The sequence below is a fragment of the Alligator mississippiensis genome, chromosome 10, assembly GCF_030867095.1.
Source record: "Alligator mississippiensis isolate rAllMis1 chromosome 10, rAllMis1, whole genome shotgun sequence".
NCBI classification, from domain to species: Eukaryota; Metazoa; Chordata; order Crocodylia; family Alligatoridae; genus Alligator; species Alligator mississippiensis.
Window position 1 is genome coordinate 20,955,267 of NC_081833.1, and position 13,674 is coordinate 20,968,940.

A 13,674-nucleotide genomic window follows, 5' to 3' on the forward strand; every position below is an offset into this window, starting at 1 on the left:
TTGCCCAAATTGCTGAGGATAGAACACTGGTCAGGTTCCAGTCTAGTTTCTACTAGGTACATTACTGAGAACAGCAAAGGCATCTGTTAGCTTTCTGCTAATGGCATCTATTTGCACCTTTTAAGGTTGCTGAACTGCTTCAGTTCCTAAAATGTGTTCTGACATCACAAAGGCTATTGTGCATGTCTAAGTGTAGCACATTTATTTAAGGCAGGCTCTGTCACACTAGAAAGTTTCAGCAGGAGAAATAAATGCACTGCTTATAGCACCTTTCATTCCCCTTATAAGTGATTTTACCACTGAAAACAAACTACTAGCACTACTACAACTGTGTTTGCTTGGAACAAAGTTCTCTACTGCTTTATTATACACCAGGCCATCACAGTGTTATGGTCAGGTTCTCACTGATTTAAAAAAAAACCAAACAACCTAACTTTCAGGTTAAAGTAGTAACCCAAAATCCACATTTAACTGTGATCAAAATGAAACGGCAGTAATATATGGATATATATGTAGTGGTGTTTCATTTTGATCACAGAAAAATGTGGATTTTGGGTTCCTTTTTTAACCTGAAAATTGGGTTGTTGGTTTGTTTTTTGGTTTGCATTTTTTTTTTAAATCAGAGAAAACCAGGATCTCTGGTTACGATGATCAGAAAGCAGCCAGAACTTCAGTTTAATCAATGCATATGGATGGTCAAATGGCCTCTCACAATAAGTGTTTTCCACTGGCCTTTCTGGGCAGGGCATTCAACTTTACATCAAAAAAAATCACTTGTATGTATAAACAAACTCTATATGCCTTACTTAAGTGTAAATGTAGGAATCTGGCATATTAGCATAGCATTCCACAAAGCTATACATGGAAAGCAGTATATATACAAATGTAAGACTAGTCAGAGCTGAGAGAGATGAAGGCATATGGTAAAAATAGCGTTTTCTCTAAATGCTTTTTTAATCTAGCAGAAGTTCCCTCAACAGTACCTGTTCTACTGTACTGAACTTTGAGGGTTTCTTTTCCTGATTAGACCTCTAATCAGAGCTAAGCCAGGAAGTAAAAAATAGTTTAAGTGAATTAGGTTCTTACAAAGCTGCAGTACCTAACTTCTTCTCCAGCCCCTCTCATAACTTGACAGAAAAGTTGGATAGTCCTAGTTTCCCTTGTCATCAAGGCTGTGATATGCAGATGTATCTAGAGTACTGAACTTGTTTGATGTTCTCCAGGTTGACACTTCAGCCCTACCAAATGCAGACTAAGCAAACAGTATTGAGGCCATATTTCTATTTTGAAAGTGGCTTAACACCTTCCACCTTCATGTGTATATTTTAAAATAATCCAAACAAACCCTTTGATAGAAATAAAATATTGTAAAGAGGAGCAGCAGAAAGAATCAGTACTCGTGTGTGGGTGTTGTTCTTGGGATAATGTAACATCAGCTGTAGCTACATAAGATTAATTGTCCCCAACAGCATACTGCTGAAAGAACCAGTATGGCATTCTGGCCCAAGCTTTTCAGTTGGAGTCCTGCAGGAAGCTCTCACGCTCTTCTAACTTTGGTAGAGGGATGTTACCTAATAGGAAACAGATAATGAGAGTATGAGACAGCCTGCTAGTTTCCTGAATAATATTGCTGCAACTCGCATGTTTGTCCTTGTGGCTTAAACACTTACCAGTGACTAGGTTTTCCCCTGCAAAAAAGCTGCACTTGAGTTTACAAAAAGCTGCCTTTTGTAAAGAGTCTGCATAAGCAACATTAGGTGTAAATATAAAGCCATAACTTCTGCAGTGCCACTAAGTAATAATGAGCTAGGGTCCCATCCCTCTCTATCTTAACAAGTGACTGTGGCTATCATCCTAGTTCAGTACATGTTTACCACCATTCAGTATACACAGAAGTGAATTAACTGACAGGTTAATACTTCTTAAAAATCAGGGCAGGTATCAAGTCCCATTTAGCATCATCTGTAACAGAACTCTACCTGGTGGAGCTTCAAAATATTCTTCTGCTGTCTGGCTGGCATTTTGTAGCAGCTCCTTGGTGCAGTTGCCTTCTGTGATGTTATCTCCTCTGAGATACAGACACCTGGGGAGCACAGGAAACTTAATGTTCTTTTTCCAAATGACCTACTTTGCCAACTGTGCTTTAGAGAGTCTGATACAGGATGCAAAGTCATGCTCTAGAATCGGAAGGAAGTGCCTTCAAAACTTGTCATACTAAAATATGCTAGTTGCATCTTGAATTTAGGTCTTGCTGGGAGATCCCTGGCAGCTGGGTAACACGCTTCCACCAGTCCCATTGTTCAGGTCAAGCTTTACATTTGACCAGGCACATGTGTTGTTGCCACTTACTGAGCTTTCCTGAAATGAGCAATACCATGTCCTGAGTTCTCTGAAGAAATAAATACAGCAGTTGGCCTAGTGCTTAACATTATCAGCCCTACTCTATATTGAGCTGAGTGAAACACATTTTTTCATATAAGCATGCAGAAAATCTGGTTTCTTGATGAACTGAAGCTGCTAAAGAAACTAATACAGAGAAGGCATTGTTTATATAAACGGTCCCTGAAACTGTTCGGGGTGCAGACACCAGGTGCAAGAACATTCAGGAGTGATTTACAATGATTTTGCATTTGTAATACAGGATATTTCTAACATGAATGGTCTACATAAGAACATTAAGAAATCTGTGTACAGCCTTGTGTTTATATTCCAAGTTTAGGGACACTGTAGACACTCCTCTACCCCTCCCAAAAGAAAAAAACACCTGACCTAAAATAAAGGATTTTGTGGAGGACCAGCCAACTTCATATTTAGCATGATTAGTGGCAAAAAAATTATCAAAATTTACTGCAGCATTTCTTTGGAAAACTAGTAGTTAAAACAGTCACTAACCATAATTTTTTACCTGTTCTCAAGTACCGAATCCATTGGCTCTATCCCTTCTGTGTTAACCTCATGAAGTTGATCAGCAAATTGAATTGCTTTCTCCAGCCGCTCTACGCCCTCCCAATTGCGAAAATCAACTAGTGCCAGTCGTTCCAGATGATCAAGCAACTCCATGGTTACTTTTTTCTTTGAGAAAGGGGGAAAAAAAGAAGTCACATGTCTAGGTCCTGTATTAAGACTACCATATGGGGATGAGTTAGGATAGGCAGAATGAATAAACATAAAGCTAGATAAACTATCCTGAGTCTTGACCAGAGGATATTAGGAATTCCTCTATTACTCGGTCTCAGATTTGCAGTGATCATTTAGCAGAAACAGACTGGCCTGGACTAAATGTACATATGTTGATAGATTCATTATACCTGAGGAAGCGGTTTCTGTTCCTCTAGCTGCCATTCTGGATTCTGATCAATCTAAAGTGCAAGAGATAGGCCATGATAAATATAAGGCAGGGTAGATGAAAACAGACTAACCAAAGTAGATAGTATATATGTGCGCACGCACACTTTTGTTAGTCTACAACAAGGGGTAGGCAGTGCCTGCCACCACAGGTGCCAGAGTGCAGCAATCAAAAGCATTTTGCTTGGCACATGTGCCTTAGGGTGGATGGCAGGGAAGGGGCCAGGGCTGCGCTGCCTCACGGGCCCCGCTATCTGCCCCTGGCACACCAATATCTTTCAGGTCGAGTTTATGGGTGTTTGGGGCACTCTGCCCAAAAACGTTGGCAAGCCCTGATCTACAAGGTGCAAATCACTGCTGCCTCCTGCCCAATGGCTCCGTGCTGCTTACAGGCCCCGGGAAGGACGAGTCTCCACCCGCTGGGGATTTTTACAGTAGGTTTAATTGACTCCACATTGAGGGAGAAATTCCCCTGAGAGAAGGTGGAAGGCATCGAATCGGACCAAGAAACGGAGCAAGGAGATCGCGGCCCCCGCCAGCCTTCGCGCGCTCGCACCCAGTCCCGGGATGCCCGGTGCAGCTGGAGCCCGAGAAATCAACAACCCCGGGCCTGGGCTCAGCCCTCGCCCTCAGCGCTGCCCCTGCCGGGCTCTCGCTTCTAAGGAAGTCGGCGCCAGGCGCCCCCCAGGCAAAACCTCCCGCCCCCAGCCCATGGGGTACGACAGCACGTGACCAGCCCCGGCGCTGGCAGCCACCTGCCGGCCGCCGGTCGCTCCCCGCGCCAGGCGGCTCCCGCCCCACGACCAGGCGGCGCGAAGGCAGCGGCAGCCCCGCAGCGCCCACATCCCGGCCCGGCAGAGGAGCCGCGCGGTGGAAATACGTCATCCAACCGCGCCGGGCGGGAAGTACGTCACGGCGAGGCCCGCCCCTCAGGCGGCGGAGGTTCCGCCATGAACAGCGTGGGCGAGGCCTGCACGGAGCTGAAGCGCGAGTACGACCAGTGCTTCAACCGCTGGTTCGCTGAGAAGTTCCTCAAGGGCGAGAGCGCGGGGGACCCCTGCGTGCAGCTTTTCAAGCGCTACCAGCTCTGCGTGCAGGTGGGCGCCGCGCCCGCGTGCGAGACCCGCCTCCCGCCCTTCCCCTGTAGGGAAGCCTCGTCGCGTCGCGCGAGGCCGGTGCAGAGGAAGGGGCCCCGGGCCTGTTGCTAGCACCCGCGAGCCGGGGAGATGATTAAACCCTCTTAGCCTGTGCCCGCTGCTGCTCCTGCGCTCGGCGTGCTGGCGGGGAGACGGACCCCGGGGCCCGGGCGCCGCCGGGAGAAGAAATGCCGTGCGAGAGCTGGCGGGTCGCTCGTTGACACCGTGGTAACGTCTGCGGTGGCAGCACGGGCTCCTCTTGTCTTCTCAAATGTTTCCTCTTCAAAAACATCCCTTGTGTCTGTTTCTCACCTGGCCATAGCCCAGCATCGCTTCTCCTTCTTTACAAACTCTCAAGTGTTTCATTTCCTTGAGACAAAACACCAGATGAGGAGCTGCCCGGCATGGCACAGACCTCAGTAGGATGTTTTTATTTGCAGCACTACCTCACTGTGAAGCCACGATGACCTGTAGGGCTGTATTATATAATGCCCATAGTGAGCTGATTTGGATTTAGAGTCATATAAGCTTTTTGACAGGCTAAAACTTCACAAAGGAGCAACCTTTCCAAGCTAGTCTAAAGAAGCATTACCACCTCTTACAGAACCTCCTCAATATATGTGAGACCATGTTTGCTCATTTTGCAGTATCAGCTCATCAGCAGGACCCACACCCTGTAAGGGGCCAAACACCTGAGCCATCATTCCTTAATGATTTCCAACGCAGGTAGAAGGGGCTGACCGCACAGTTCACTGAGAGTCTTTGAGTGTCCCTTTGGGGATTTTTAGACATTTAATTTTACAAAATTTATTGTTTCCACTTGTGTGCCTTCTTTTGCTGTTTCCTTACATTTCATTCTTTCATTCTTCATAATGTGCATTCTCTTTTCCCTTTTGGTTAAGAACCACTTCGTTAATTTCTTTCCTTCAGCAAAAGAGTTCTATTCCTCCAATGGTGCTGTAAATCTAAAATCTAGTCCTCCACAAATCCTTCATTCACGTCTGTTTTTGTTTTTTCTGCTTCCAGCACTGTGACTTCTTCAGAGAGTCCCTCAGCTTGCTTTCTTTCCCTTACTAAGTAGAATTTGCCCTTTTACTGAGATGGTAGCGGGAAGGAGTGTGGATGAGAGATGAGTGAGGGTCTAGGCTGCAGTTTAGTACTGATTTAGCAGGAACTCTCAGACTTTCTTTGGTCCAGCTTGGAAGCCTTAATACCAACTTGAGCTAGAGCAGAGTGGTCTTAAATCACATCAGGCACCAAGAAAGTCTTCACAGCAAAAGATGTATAAAATATTTGCTTCTTTTTTCCTCCTAGAAAGCTATTAAGGAGAAGGACATCCCCATTGAAGGGCTGGAATTCATGGGCCCCAGCAAAGGAAAAGCTGAAAACTCCTCATGACTTCAGTTGGACCACACAGAACCATTAGCTTGATCTTTGGGCTCAAAAAAATCATCTTACAAAAGACTAGAGGACAGCTGATGGGAAGGTGGCTTTAAATCAGCTGCTGCTTCTGTCTGGTTTTTTAAAAAGCAAGGAGTCTTCTGTGCAGTTTTTTAATGCTGAGCTGTGTGGCAATTACTGTTCCATTTGAAATGAGCATTGAAATGAGCATTACGTTCTGCAGTGTGAAAAACCCTTCATTTAACTTCCTAAACAAATGTACTCTGAACTGAGGAATGCTTGTTAGGATTGGTTTCTGTTTCTTATTTATATATTAGACAATTTCCAGTGTTAAGATGAACATGAAGAGGTGCATGCTGCCAAATTTTAGTGGGCTACATCTTGACTGATCTTTGTTTTACTAAATATTATGGGCTACAGCCTTGCCTCTCATCCGTTTAATTATAGCAGTGTTTTAAATGCTACCACCATTGGGTCTGCAGTGTTTGGATATATGCAATGAAGAATGTAACCTGGTCAGGTCAAGTTATACTTAACTAAAGGATGCAGGGGTGTAGTTAAACCTGACTTTGGCCTTCAAGAAAGGCCGAAGGCAACCTGCCACAGGGGAGAAACACCGACTTGAGGAGTTATGCTCAGTAGCCTCACTCAAAGCACTGATAATATGTTACTGCTGTCTACTAGCAAGTGATTCCAGCTTCGAGAGTAAAGTTGCAGTGCATGCTTAGTCAGTATCCTTTACACCTTTCCATGCTATACCATAAAAGTGCCAGACTGACCCTAGTTACTAGATTAGGCTTCACGTAAACTATGATTGGATAAGGGCATCTGTATTGCTTTTCTTTCAGTAGAGACTTCTTGCTACTTTGGAGCCAGAAGAAAAATCTGAAGGAAGAAGAAGAAAAAGCACATCAAGATAGGACTACCTAAGGCATGTCCAGCACCCAAATTTAGTAGTTTAGTCTCTCTTTTTTTTTTTAAGAGTTACTCGACTTAGATTTTGAAATACTTTGGGCAAAGGATTGCTAGAGATGTAAGCTTAATATCTTTTTTTCTGCAAGTACCATCACTAATCTTTAGAACTAACCTGTGAATTGTAATATAAGTGGCTAGAGACCTCTCATAAGGAAAGAATTTTTCCCCGTCAGCTTTCTGATAGCTATTTCCTTATGCAGACATGAGGTCTATTAGGAGTAAGTTCTACCTTTTTCAACTCACTGAATATCCTACAAGATCCCTTAAGAAAGTGGCTTTTTCTTGCTTTTGTTCAGTCGGAGGAACTGAAAAGGCAAGGGATTTGGGGGTTTGAGGGGCCCAAATCAGGGGTCATTCTTTCCCTTCATGTGGACATTGAAGTTTGCAAAAGGGAAAATTCCCAGCCAGTTCAATAAAAGAGCTGAGTCTTTTACCCTCAAGAACGCTAGGGTGAAGATAAGGGGCTGCTGGATTGTGAGGGGAATATGGAGTCAAAGGCTAGAGGGCAAAGCCCAACCTGATAAATCCTTTTTTGTTTTCTTTCAGAGCTCAAAACAGTGTTGGTTCTTTGGGAATACAGTTAGCAAGAGACCAGCTGTACTCCATTGTGCCTTCCTAGGTTCAAGAGCAGGAGTGCCGTACTCAATTAATGAGACTTGCAGGGATGGAGTTCTGTTATGAGATGCCATAGAAGGCTGTAAGCACAGTATCTCCAGACAATGGTGTTTTACAGGAGACGGGTTCTTAGGGTCTGTAGCTGTAAACTGCTCTAGGATCACAGGAATAAAATTCCCCTCTTCTCCCAGTCTTTTCAATAGCTTTAAAAGTCAGAAAGTCATAGTAGTATCTCTGCAACATGGGGAATAAGTACTCAGTGCCATTAAAAGTACTTAGAACAAACAACACATCTTCCAGAAAGTAGAAGTTAAGGTTGCAGTTGATCTTGTCTTGATTTTTCCTCTGCTGAATAGCAGTGCTCTGCAACTGTTGAATTCTTATTTAAGAGTGTATGTAGCTAGCCATGACCTTTAGAATTGAGATTGGCCTAAAACATTTGTTGCTGTATAACTGCACACAGTATCCAAAAGACTGAACTGCTGACACCACACATGGCATAGCGGAGTTAATCATTCCTAGAATCTTCACCAAGCATTTAGTTCTTTGGGAACCTGACCCTGTAAAATGCCATCTAATAATTGAATCCCACCCAGAGTGTTATTAGAAGCAGAGCTGGCTTTTTTCCTTATCTAAATCTAAATTTAGACTTAAGGCAGCCCTTGGAAAATGGCAGCTTTTAGATTTCACTCATTTTTTGATACAAAAAAATAACAGCAATTCTTTCTGGGCAAGGAACTCAGGAAAACGACGACAGCTTTTGACCGCAGGAAGACCATAAAAGAGCATTTTTTACTTTGGATTCTTGTTTCAAATTTCTGGCTTTCTCTGGTGAATAACATGTAGGTGTTTGCACATCTAACAGTGCTAATATTGTGCAGCACCTTTAGAATGATCTTATAGTACCCCGGTTAAGCACACAGACTAGATGAATGATTCTCAGAAGAAAAACCGAATGCTGTGTTAAGGTAAAGCTAACCATTACCAGTTTTTCCATACAGCACTTTGATTCTTCCGGCAGAGATGGGGAAGGATGAAAGTTGACATTGTTGCAGGAACAGAATTAAGGTGGTTTGAGATATGCAACTAACATTCCTTTATTAAGGGTCACCTGTGCTTGCAACTTCACTCCATTTTACTGAAGCTTGTGTAGGAGGAAAACAAGGAATTGTAGTGCCTGAAAACCAGCTCCACCAGACAGCGCCTTAGATGTGCTTTAATACAGGGGATAGTTTATTTAGGCTGCCTCATGTAATTGGCCAAAATTGCTTTGTTGAGCTGTAATAAAGGGTATGAATTAAATCCTGTAAAGTTGAGATAGGGAAAACTGCATCTTCTTACGTGGGCTTCTTAGAATTCCCCATTTCTTCTGATTCTAGGAACAGCATGAAAGAAAAATGCAACAGAGGGTATTTGGAGACAAAATAAGCATTGATACATGAACATAAAAAAGTGTTTTCCTTGTAACAAAACATACTTTTCATACATGGGAGGGGAACAGAGCCCAGGGCAGATGATAGCTCAGCCTACCCCAGATTTGAATGGTTCACTTAATGGTGTGAGTACAGGGGAGACTAGGGAATGGATAGGGGACCACTTCTTTACCTCCCCACCTTTACCTGCCCCTCACCCCTCTACCTTTTGCTCCAGCTCCCCAACCTCACTGCCTGGAACTGCCACTGTTCCCTGACCAGGCTGGCTGCTGATGCTACTCCTGTTGCCAGCTTCCCTGAAGGATCAGAACTGTAGCAGAAAGTAGGGAAGGGGGTAGGCATCTTGTCCCTCACCCCACTACCACAGCAGTGCAGAGGATGCATTTAAGATGATCTTCCACTAATTAAGTTCTATATGTAGAAAAATACTGATAGATTTACAATTTTCTACGCATATAATTAATTGGGGTAGGGGGGAGAGGAACGAGAGCAGGTCATCTTGGATCTGGGCAAACATGGTATTAAGTTCATAAAAGGCCTCTAGTCCATCAAGTTTCTATAAAGAGATTGTGTTACTGGAAATCTAAAGGAAGAAACAAACACCTTTGCTTCACTTTTACAGAAGAAAAATGCCATATGGAGCCCTACAGTATATGATTTTGTATCTTAGGCTCCAACTGGACAGCTATATTCCACATGCTCCCTTCTCAACAATTTTTCTCCCTGCTACTAACTACAGGTCTTATTTCCTGTTCAGCCCACCCCCACCCCTCCCTCCTCTTAACAAAGATGCATCTCCCTCTGGTTCTCTGACAGGTTTAACATCTCAGGTCATTGGAGATGCTGCACAGGATTTCTAAAGTAAAACATTAATTAATGGGACCAAGTCTTGTTGATAGATCTGTTATTCCCTATATGTCTGGTATACAATTTGGAGCATCAGGAACACTGGAATAGATGGATCGGTGCAAGCTTCTTTGCTAGAATAGATTTCATGTTTTTATTTTAGTAATATTCCTGCCCTTTGGTGGTCTCAAGAAATCTTTCCATACCAACCAAATCAGTAAAACATACATTATGGCTTTGGGAACAAGGTCAATTAGACAGACCTCAAATTGAATTAATTTAATCTGAAACTTAACCATGCTAAAGATCTTGATGCTTGCATGCATCTTCCACTCATCTGTTAGAGTCAATAATGATAAAGCAGAAGCCTGCAGTAAGTAAGGGTCTGCTTAAAAAACAAAGCAGCAGCATTTAAGCCCATTATGCTCTTGCTTAAAAGTTGAAAACCTTTTACCTGAAAGACGTATTAACAATAAGACTGTCTAGATGGGTAGAAACTAGAGCAAGACTTTTCACAAGATTCACACAGAAATCCAAGTGGAATTATTTATTTAAGGTGACCTCTTGTACAGGTGCAGTACAAGGGGTCAGAATGTCATTTATAACCTTACAGTACAGGAATGCAGAATAATTGTTTAGATGAAAGGTCCCATACAAATGTTCTGGTCAGAATATATCAGTAGCTCAAGTTGCTGTGGTCCACATCTTTAGTGATCATCTTCATAGCCAGTTGGGAGAGGATTGACATGCGGGTTGTGGAATAGACTTTTGTTCCCATCTCCCCAAGGGAAGGGCTGTTAAAAGAAGAAATGTATTAAAAATTGCTTGGTAATTGCTTGACAGAAATGCTAAGGTACAAGAAAATAACACCTGTAAAAGGTAGTAAAGCCAGGCTCAAGAACATTATGCAACTGAAAGGGTAGTGAATGAGCCAACTGATGCAGACCTCACACCTGTCATTTATGCTAGAACAGAAACAATAAAAGCACAAAATGGAGCTTCAGTTTAAGTCTGGGGTGCTTGGATAAGTCACCATCTAAAAGGTAAAAAAGACAAACAAACTTGCAATGCAGAGATGTGCAAAGAGCAGTCACAAGAATGTATTTGTAGGAATGAGTTTGAGTCAGTATATCAAAGACAACTACGCATTAGAGGCAGCTTAGTATGAATCCATTCTGCATAGAAGTGTAACAGTAGAATGAGAATTAGAACCTGCTAGTATTTTTACCCTTTCAACAAGTTTCCTATGGATGGACAGATGCTAACCACTATTTCAGGGATTCTCTCACTCACAAGGCAACCCTCTTACTTCAACGTAGTTGCAACTCCTATGCCTGTATAACCCCCACATTGATAACTCTGGTCCAGTCTTTGTCCTTATTCATTAATTTAAGTCTAGCTTAAGATCAGAGAGATGTGCTATTTAAGAGCAAAATTGTTTTGATGATGCATCAAATTCACTCTCAAGAAAATGAAAATTAGATATGTCCATTTACAAAAATGTCTTGGATGAGATCTTAAAAGCTCACAACCCACCTCACAGGAAGTGTGAACACTTGAAACCTTACAAATGCAAAGATGGTTCCTTGTCTTTCAGCAGCAGACAAAAGGCAGGGTGGCTGACAATAGAACCATACTAAGTGATTTGAGGAAGTAATTGTCTGGGCCATACTGCTGCACATACCTTGGTCCTGATACGGAGGTGAGGATAAGGAATGAACTCTGGTCTCTCATGCTTGTGCTGCGCCTTTAAGTAGCAGTTCAACATGCAGACTGCCACACCAGGCAAAGCAACAAAAAAGGTCAGGAGCTTCCATGTTCGAGCTAGCAAGGAGAGAAACAGGATACTGAGGATGGGCAACATTAGAGAGAGTTTCAAAATCACACTTGTTAGAACAACATTTCAGGAAGTGTTAGTAAAATGAGATGGAGCCTCATTTTATATTAATCTCGTTACAAAATGGGAAGTTCTGCATAACAACCTATCATTTTTAAAAACTTTGGAAGCAGTCTCAAAATGAAGTTTCACGGTTTACATACAGAAAAAAAACTGTTGTTTCAAAAGCAACTTCTACAAAGCTTTGCTTATCTATGCTCAAGAATTAGATTTATTTTAAGTGGCATGTTCTGACAGAACTGCTTAGACAATTTTTCTGGTCAATGCTAGTCTGTTACTTTTAAAACAGTGAAAGCCTTCTTTCTATTTTATAATTCCCTATATAACCACCCACTTTCTGCTGATAAGTACCCTGTACACTTAACAGTGGATTTCAAACTGAACAATATTACGGTTGGCAAAATGATTCATTAGCCACAGTCTGCTTAGGGTTTCCTTTTTTTTTTTTTTTTGAAAGATTTGGTTATATGGGGCTAAGCACACAAAGCAAGCTTAAGAATTGTAGTGATCAGTGCTCAACTTCAGAGCTTAGCCACCTACTGGAGTTCCCACCTTGGCTTCATATGCGAGGCATCAAGAATTAAAAACTAAATAGCAACCACAAAAGCCAACATGCTTTAGACAGGGATCTTCTGACATTGACAGTTAAAGATACCAAAGACAGGGAAAAGTCTCAAGCCCCGACTCTTCAGGGCTTAGGCAGGGCCGTCCGAGGGGGAGGGGGCAAATTGGGGCAACTGCCTCAGGCCCCATGGAGCTGGGTGGGAGGCAAAGCAGCAGCACAGAGCAGCAGCTCTGCATCCAGCCACTCACTACCCCACCCCCACAGCAGTTTCTCTGGGTCCAGGCCTGGATCGGAGCAGGGGCAGGGCCCCACAACCTGGTTGTGTCAGCTCTGGGCTTAGGCACCACTCACTGGATTGCAAGAAACCACACCTCCCCTATTAGGGATTTGCTCTGCACTCTCCTCCAGTAAGCACCCATGTGCTTTCCAAGGGAGGAGATGGTTACACTTCTTTATCCAACACTTCCATTGGAAAAGCCCTCAGCTGGAAGGAGGAAGAACTAAGTTGAAATCCCTCCCCTGGAGGGATCCTTCTCATGGCCAGGAAGGTGGGCAGACCGAGAGGCAAGAGATTTAACCCATCTGTCTCCTGCGGGGGCTTTCTAAGCAAGCCACGTGCTGCCCCCCAACGGACAAAGCATTCAACTAGGAATCAGTAAGAATGGATTGAGGAAGAGGACTCGAGCCAAGTCTCTGACAGACTGAACAAGAACTTTAACCACACACACATCAGATGAGGGGGCAGCATATCTTAGTCCTTAAATCCACCAGGAGAGGGCCTGGTTGATACAGCCTGCAATTATGGCAGGGGAGGAATACTTAAGGGGAGAATCTGGCTGGGGGCAGAGCCGGAGCAGCCTGCTGACAGGCTGTTTCCAGGCTGACCCACGAGCCCTACAGGCATTTAGGAAGCTTTTATGCTAGAGGTTCGGGCACCCCCTGACTTGAGTCGCCCTCGGGATGCGGCAGCAGCTGAGCGGGGCTGTCCCAAGGTCTCAGTGCTGGAAGCCCCAAGCGCCCTTGGGCGGCGCACCCAAGCGCAGACGCAGGCACCCCCGGGGACCGCCCCATCCCGAGCGGCCTGGCGGAGAGCCCTGGCTCCCGCTGCGCCACTGTAGGACGGCGCCAGCCCGGCCGCACCGCAGGGCCCCGCTCGCCTCAGCGCCGCGGGTCGTGCCCGAGAGCCCAAGGGCGGGGCCCGCACAGCCGCGCCGCGGGGAGAGGAACAGCGCCCCCCACGGCTGGGGCCGGGACTCTGGCAGGAGCCACTGCCCGGCCCGGTCCCACACTTACCCACGTTGCCCTCCCCGTGACCCGCTGCCGCCACCGCCGCCAGCGTACGCCGCCCGAGCGGGGCGCGGGCGAGGAGCAGCCGGGAAAGCCTTGGGAGCGCCGCCATTTTGCTCGGCCGCAGCGCCCCGAGAGCAGCCGCACCGGAACCAGAAGTAACTGGGGGGAGGT

The 13,674-nt window shown here is 44.7% G+C and overlaps 3 protein-coding genes across 3 annotated transcripts; 1 reads left to right on the forward strand and 2 right to left on the reverse strand.

Annotated features, from left to right (window-relative positions):
- Positions 1-1,266: 1,266 nt before the first annotated feature.
- GATC (glutamyl-tRNA amidotransferase subunit C) lies at positions 1,267-4,230 on the reverse strand. Its single transcript, XM_006259139.4, has 5 exons — positions 4,101-4,230; positions 3,309-3,359; positions 2,906-3,072; positions 1,980-2,083; positions 1,267-1,571 (listed from the first exon to the last, which is right to left on the reverse strand). The coding sequence occupies exons 1-5, from the start codon at positions 4,188-4,190 to the stop codon at positions 1,513-1,515; spliced, it is 471 nt and encodes a 156-aa protein (XP_006259201.3). The 5' UTR covers positions 4,191-4,230; the 3' UTR covers positions 1,267-1,512.
- A 19-nt stretch (positions 4,231-4,249) lies between these two features.
- Positions 4,250-8,788, forward strand: TRIAP1 (TP53 regulated inhibitor of apoptosis 1). Its single transcript, XM_006259138.4, has 2 exons — positions 4,250-4,442; positions 5,796-8,788. The coding sequence occupies exons 1-2, from the start codon at positions 4,296-4,298 to the stop codon at positions 5,877-5,879; spliced, it is 231 nt and encodes a 76-aa protein (XP_006259200.1). The 5' UTR covers positions 4,250-4,295; the 3' UTR covers positions 5,880-8,788.
- Positions 8,789-10,283: 1,495 nt separating this feature from the next.
- LOC102557997 (cytochrome c oxidase subunit 6A1, mitochondrial) lies at positions 10,284-13,653 on the reverse strand. The gene is made up of 3 exons (XM_014593641.3): positions 13,507-13,653; positions 11,436-11,575; positions 10,284-10,545 (listed from the first exon to the last, which is right to left on the reverse strand). The coding sequence occupies exons 1-3, from the start codon at positions 13,610-13,612 to the stop codon at positions 10,459-10,461; spliced, it is 333 nt and encodes a 110-aa protein (XP_014449127.1). The 5' UTR covers positions 13,613-13,653; the 3' UTR covers positions 10,284-10,458.
- Positions 13,654-13,674: the final 21 nt, after the last annotated feature.